The sequence below is a fragment of the Lipotes vexillifer genome, unplaced genomic scaffold (assembly GCF_000442215.2).
Source record: "Lipotes vexillifer unplaced genomic scaffold, Lipotes_vexillifer_v1.1 scaffold374, whole genome shotgun sequence".
NCBI lineage: Eukaryota > Metazoa > Chordata > Mammalia > Artiodactyla > Lipotidae > Lipotes > Lipotes vexillifer.
This window is the reverse complement of record NW_006774696.1, coordinates 17,298-24,331: the sequence shown is the minus strand read 5'-3', so window position 1 is coordinate 24,331 and position 7,034 is coordinate 17,298. Positions and strand designations below refer to the sequence as shown.

General features: G+C 40.6%; 1 protein-coding gene across 1 annotated transcript in view; it reads left to right on the top strand.

The window, feature by feature from the left end:
* The window catches only part of RTCB (RNA 2',3'-cyclic phosphate and 5'-OH ligase), a 19,816-nt gene extending 13,059 nt beyond the window's left edge, over positions 1 to 6,757 (top strand). Inside the window, exons 9-13 of the mRNA XM_007449431.1 lie at positions 1 to 29; positions 533 to 721; positions 1,409 to 1,519; positions 2,907 to 3,026; positions 6,650 to 6,757. Of these exons, the coding sequence (XP_007449493.1) occupies positions 1 to 29; positions 533 to 721; positions 1,409 to 1,519; positions 2,907 to 3,026; positions 6,650 to 6,757 (557 nt within the window). The remainder of the gene's footprint in view (positions 30 to 532; positions 722 to 1,408; positions 1,520 to 2,906; positions 3,027 to 6,649) is intronic.
* The last annotated feature ends 277 nt before the right edge of the window (positions 6,758 to 7,034 follow it).

The following is a 7,034-nucleotide window of genomic DNA, read 5'->3' as shown; positions in this document are numbered from 1 at the left end:
GCTCTTCCATGACCTTCTTAACCCGTCAGGTACAGTTGAGGTTGCTTGTCTGTTCCCACTTATACATGATGAAGTTAAGTAATTTAAAACATAGTGTATTCAAATCTAAGCCTGTAGAATTTGGTTTTGGAAATGTGTGTAATAGATATTCAAAATATTGGCGAAGTGCCCAGGCTTTCCGTGTGTCCTTAAGCTAACTCAGCAGGGTATCAGGAGAGGGGAGAAGAGAAGCCAGAATTATTCCTAGAATTTGCCTTGAGCAGTGGAGAGGGTACAAGTGCCGTTCACTGAGATTCAGAAGGCTGAAGAAGAAGCACCTCTGACGGGTTCGGTCAAGACTAGTTGGAATTTATGGAGTGGAGTTTGCTCTGTGTCTAAAGACAGTTTTTGTCCTTTACATGAAGGTTAATAATTCTGCTATTTTTGAACTCTTAAATCCCTCACTCCCTTCCAACAGACCTTCCAGAATCAATAAGATAAGTTCTGAAGAGCTGGTTCTGCCACTTTTAACGTAAGCTTTTTTTTCTCTTAGGCTTTTGCCAAGGTCTTCAACACAACCCCTGATGACTTGGACCTACATGTGATCTATGATGTTTCTCACAATATTGCCAAAGTAGAACAGCATGTGGTGGATGGAAAGGAACGGACTCTGTTAGTACACAGGAAGGGATCCACCCGAGCTTTCCCTCCTCACCATCCCCTCATTGCGGTTGATTACCAAGTACGTACTGAGCCATTTGTGGTTTTAAGCAGTGGGGGCATGATTTAGACAGTTCTAAATATGTAAGAATTTAAACAGGAAAGCAGCAATTGTGAAAAGAAAAGAGTCTGTCATCCATGAGAACAGTGATTTCCAGTCTCTTCTCTGAAGCATGACTCCCCCCATCATCTGTGCTTGCAGTGTGCTGTAGTGCTGCATGGAGAATATTCTACTCCATTAAGATGCACTAAGATTATCTTTTTAAGGCCTTTGAATGATTAGAAGACAGGATTAAGATTAAACTCAGTCTGTTGCATTCCTCTTATCCTTTTGGTGTCTGGCTGTGATAGAGTTAGAAAGACCCTTAACCTGCCATTTCACAGATGAGACAAGCCTGAGAGGGCAGATGTCTTGCTCCGGATGGTTCTTCCTTAAAACACTTCACTACAAATTTGAGTTTTGCTTTGCTCTTACCTTCAGGCTGTCTTCTGCTGCCGTCCTGGTCCTCACATTTTTCCTCCCATCCTCTTCCCTTCCCTCTCAACTATCAAAGAATCAAAATAATATCTTAATATAGTGGTGAGAGCAGTGCATTTAAAGGCCCTGGTTTCTCCACAGTTCTCCAATGCAAGAGGAAATTTAAATCTCAGACATAGAAAGCTCATGCTTTTCTAAATTTTAACATGTTTGATTTGTGTGCTTCCTCAGCTCACTGGACAACCTGTGCTCATTGGCGGCACCATGGGAACCTGTAGCTATGTTCTCACTGGCACTGAGCAGGGCATGACCGAGACCTTTGGAACAACTTGTCATGGAGCGGTGAGTTATGAAAACAGAAAATTACTTAGAAATGTTCTCTTCAGTGTAGTCATTGTTTTGCATTTTGACAGGTAAATGTACTTGGCTGAGCATTAACAAAGTTGAGGTTTGGGTTTGTCTTGTCTTCTACCTGAATTTTTCCCCGTAATATATACTGTCTAGTGAACTAACTGAGGTCACCAAGTATCTCGACCTTAGTGGGGTCATTGTACGGCCAGGGACTGTTCCTCAACTCTGTGAGTCCACAAAATCCAGATTGAGAAATTATCACACTAGCATAACTGATAAAACTTTACCTGATGCAAATTTACATCACAATGTATCTCAATGATTCACAGACCTAGCCATTAGCATAATTTGTTCCTTACTGGGTGGAGATTTGGAGGATACGCCCCATTTTGCAAATCAGGACCCATGTGTAGACTGCACACCTATTTCAATATATTGCCTCTTTTAAGCCAGGGGTTGGTAAACTTTCTGTAAAGCACCAGACAGTAAATATTTTAGGCTTTGGGGGCCGTAAGATCTCTGTAGCAGCTATTCTATTGTGCCATTTTAGTTGAAGGGCAGCCATAGACAATACATAAACAAATAGGTACTGCTGTGTGCTAATAAAACTGTATTTACAAAAACAGGTAATAGGCCAGATTTGGCCCCCAAACCAGTTTTCCAACTGCTCTTCTAAGCCATCAAAGTTCTTAGCTGGTGATGGAGTGGAAAATAGAAACTGTCTATGATACCTTCTCAGTAGGACAGACCCTCACATATATATTAACCCTACTTTTTTTCCTCTGATCCTTTCTCATTTTCAGTTGCCTCCCAACTCCTAACTTTAACCCAGTGATCAAAACCATCACCCCACACACATTAGCAGTGTCTCAGGGCATTTTCTGTTGTCGCAGTGGGGGAGGGGAATTGTGCTGTTGGCATCTAGTGGGTAGAGGGCAAGGATGCCGCTAAACATCTTATAATGTATGGGACAGTCCCCACAACAGTTACCTCATCCAAGATGTCAGTAAGTGCTAAGGTGGAGAAACTGTTTTAAACCACAAAGAGCACAAAGTTTTTGTGATGATAGACATACTGATTACAATTTTAAATTAACATATTTATATGTAATTGATAATAGTGATTAGATACACAAAACTAAGTCTTTAAATGCTAAATGCTTTGTAGATGTAAATTTGTCTTCCAAAAGGATGAGTCTTAAAACAAAAAGCACATTACAGTGATGATTAAATAGAAAAAGACTCTCTTATTTCTTCTTTTAGTTTAAAAAGAAGTCAGGGAAAAGGCATATGATCCTAAGGGTTTAAATAATTGCTGGGATTGAACATAAATTGGAGCTCAGAATTTATAAATGAAGTTCATTCCTTTCCCAATCTAGGGCCGTGCACTGTCCCGAGCAAAGTCAAGGCGTAATTTAGATTTCCAGGACGTCCTAGACAAATTGGCAGACATGGGAATTGCAATCCGTGTTGCCTCACCCAAGCTGGTTATGGAAGAGGTAAGTGAAATTTTGATAAGTATTCAGCATAAAACTGTTTATAATTTATGCCAGTACCCGGAGACAGCAATTTTTAGTATTGCTAATAGAAATGGTTTTTTTAAAAATCACCTCAGTTACAGTCTATCATTGTCTTCTCTTTTGTTTGGAGGTTAATTATGAGCTGGGTCCATAAAAATGATTTTTACCATTCATGTATAGTCTTTGTCTACATATTACAAGCTTTAAATTTAGTTTGAGCTGACTCATCTTAACCTTTCTTTTGCACAGCCGTATACTTAACAGTTAAATTTGAAAGCAAATTTGAAAAGATAGGGGGGGAAATGTTTGAGAAAATGGGTTTTTTTAATTCATAAGGGAGCAAAGATTTTGTTTAAATTACATGTATGTATATGTACCCATATGTACCTATTTAAATTAGAAGCAACATAACTTCCTTTTAAAAGTTTAAGAGAAAAGAAAAATTGTCATCCAGAAATTCTGTACCTTGACACAACTATTACCTCCTTTTTCTAAGATGCTTATTGCTATTTTTTCCCTAAATGCTTTTTTTAAACTGGTTATAATCATAGTTTACAAACATTTTATAGTCCTTTTTAAAATTTAACACATTATTATAATATTGTTTACATTATTTTTTAACGATTGAGAAATATTCTACTAGCTAAGTACCGTAAGTTTCTGCCCATAGTGGATATTCAAGTCATTTCCACTTCCATCTTTGCTACTCTAAATTAAGTTGTACTGTGTGTCTTCATGCATGAAGCTTTCCTCCAGATGTTTTAATAATTAGAGTGAAATCTCAAAAGCAGAATTACTGCGTTAAAGAGTATGACAAAGCTTTATTTTTTGTTTGTTTGGTTTTTTTTGTTTTGGGGTTTTTTTTTTTTTGTGGTACGCAGGCCTCTCACTGCTGTGGCCTCTCCTGTTGCGGAGCACAGGCTCCGGATGCACAGGCCCAGCGGCCGTGGCTCACGGGCCCAGCCGCTCTGCGGCATGTGGGTTCTTCCTGGACCGGGGCACGAACCCACGTCCCCTGCATCGGCAGGCAGACTCTCAACCACTGCGCCACCAGGGAAGCCCCAAAGCTTTATTTTTTAACAACTTAATTTTTCACCTGATTTTAACTAAGAGGTTTTAGAAAATACCAAGAAGAAAACATCTAGAATTCCATCAACCAGAGATAACCACTATTAATATTTGGTATACTTTTTACTTGCACATTTTACATATGATTTTTTTCATTCATCCAGCTAATACTTATTAAACATCTGCTATAGTTAGGAACTGTTCTAGGTGCTAGGGATATTGCAGTGAACAAAACAAACATAAATCCTTTCCTGTGAAACTTACCAAATAGTAAAATGTGTAGTGTGTAGAATGATGGTAAGTGCTACAAAGTAAAAATGGGAAGGGGGATAGGGAGAGACTGGGAGTGGGTGCAGTTTTAGATAGGGTGTAGTGAGGTGGTATTTGAGTGAAGACCTGAGAGGGGTAAGGGAACAGGCTATGTGGGTATCTAGGGTTAAGCTTTCCAGGCAGGGAGGATGGCAAGTGCAGAAACTCTGAGGCCAGATCATAACTTGGAGGTTCAAGAAACGGTGTGGAGGCCAGCGTGACTGGAGCGAGCAAGAGGTTAGAGAGGTAGGGGCACCAGATCGTGTGGGTCCTTGTTTTTTCCTTTACAAATGGATTTTTGCTCTTCATCTGAGTGAGATGAGGGGAAGACTTGGGAGAATTTTGAGCAGAAGAATAACATGATCTAACTGATGTGTTTGCATGCTGTTGAGAAGAATCTAGAAGAGAAATCAGTGATGCAGGAAAGAGTGGGGAATTACTAGAGAAGTGTCCTTGAGTAGATAAAAGGAGATGGGATCAGGTGGGGTTGGTCTTTGCTAGGAGCTTAGGTAATTCATCCTTAACAAAAGGAGAGAAGGTACAGATGCTGGTAGTCAGGGAAGATATGGTAAGAGAGTTTATGGAGATTCTGTTCTGGTTGTTTCTGTTTCTTCAGTGTAATAGGAGGTAGGGCCAGCAACTGAGAGTGAGGATGCAGGAGAAGGTATAAAATCATCATCTAAGAAAGTGATTGGCCTAGTGAAATTTTGGGTGATTGCCAGGACAGCGTCAAGGGCCCACGTGAGCTTAAATTCAGTGGTTGGGTGTTTTTCAGCTACATCCAACTGTATAGGTGCAGGCATGAAATAGATGTTGAGTTTCCTTTAACCAGGGTTGCAAGTACGACACAGTAAACGAGAAGCAAGGTTGTTGAAGGGTGTTGCAAAGGGATTGTGGGTCTCATGGGGTTAAAGGATTGTTGGAGGTGGAAACCTAGGCTGTCTAGGGTGCTGGGAGCTGAGACTGGAGGAGTTGTAATCATTGGTAATGACGAGTTCTGGGGGATGACTGGGAGAGAATGGCCGAGGTAAGCATTGAAGGAGCGGGAATCAAGAAACTAGGAAGCCGAGTTACTGAAAGAATCCTCTTCCTGGATATTGAAATCGTTCTGAATTATAGCAGGAGAGGGTGAGGGTGACCCAGGAGCTACAAAACTTCAGGTAACAATGGGGATCAGACTCTAGCAGATGATTGCAGCAACAAGAGTAGTGGGTGGTATAAATGGTGACTGCAACATTTCAAAACTGGGAGAAAGGAGGGAGAATGGTCTGAAAGGAATCATGAAGAGCAAGGACACCTGTCCCACCTCTCAACCTAATGGCATGACCCAGTTTGGGAGAGAAAACAGCTACCACTTCAGAAAGCTGGAAGCAGAAGTAATATCCTCAGCGGAGGTCCATGTTTCAGCAAGAACAAGAAAGTGAAGGGAATGTTTAAAGAAGAAAGGAAGAAGTCCTTTACCTTTGACTCAGTGGAAGGAGTTCAGAGGCCACAGTGGAAATGTTTCAGAAACTGGAAAGGAGTAGGAGATGAGCTAGAAAGGGGTGTGTACAGAGCCCCCACGGGAATCAGTCTGAGAGGCCTAAGCTTGCTGTGTTGACATGAATGGAGATAAAGGGTGTGTGTGGTGAGATTTGTTCTGATGGTGGCAAGACAGAAGGAAGGGTGGAGGTCTTACTAGAAACTCACAGAAATAAATTTTATGTGTATGTATGTATACCTATGTATGCATGCACATATGTAGTGTTAGTTATATATATGAATGTAATAACCTTTCCTTATTGTGAAGGTTATACATGGTCATTCCAGGAATTTTGACAACTGTAGAAATATCTAATAAAAGAAAATCAAAATTGCCAATAACTCCACCATCCAAAGACAGTTGCCACTAACAGGATGATTTGGTTCATTTCCTTCCAGTTGGGTATTAGTGTATATGCTTTATTCAATTACATTTACTGCTTTTCCTATTTATACAAGTGATATATGTTCTTTGGGGAAATTTAGAGAAATACAGAAAATATATAAAACAAGATGAGAGTGTTATACTACTCCGTTACCAACACTGAGCTTAATCTTTTTTTAAACCTTTGCCTATTTGATAGGCAAAAAAAAGAAAAAAACAAAACCAACTCAGTACTGTTTGAATGTGCATTTTTTAAATTACAAGTGAACATTAATGCTTTTAAAGATTCCATTTTAAGTAGACTTTTCCTCCCCTGCAGGCACCTGAGTCCTATAAGAATGTGACTGATGTGGTGAACACCTGCCATGATGCCGGAATCAGCAAGAAGGCCATTAAACTGAGACCGATTGCTGTTATCAAAGGATAGAACCCTGACCGCAGCCACCGGACACCACTGACCCTCACTGAAGTGGACGTGGACTGAAATGCTCTTCAGACATCAGACTCGAGACCTGACAGGTTCCAGGGTGTGCAGGTGTAGCTGCCTGTTCCAGAATGGCTGGTGGGGAGGCTCCTGATTCAGGAACCAATGTTGTAAACTTTCCTCCTGGGAGGAGTCACAATGCCTTCATTTGGAAAGGGATGTATATGCTTCCTCCCTGATTATCCCACAGGTTTTTAGGAAAGTCTGTTAGGGGGTGGGG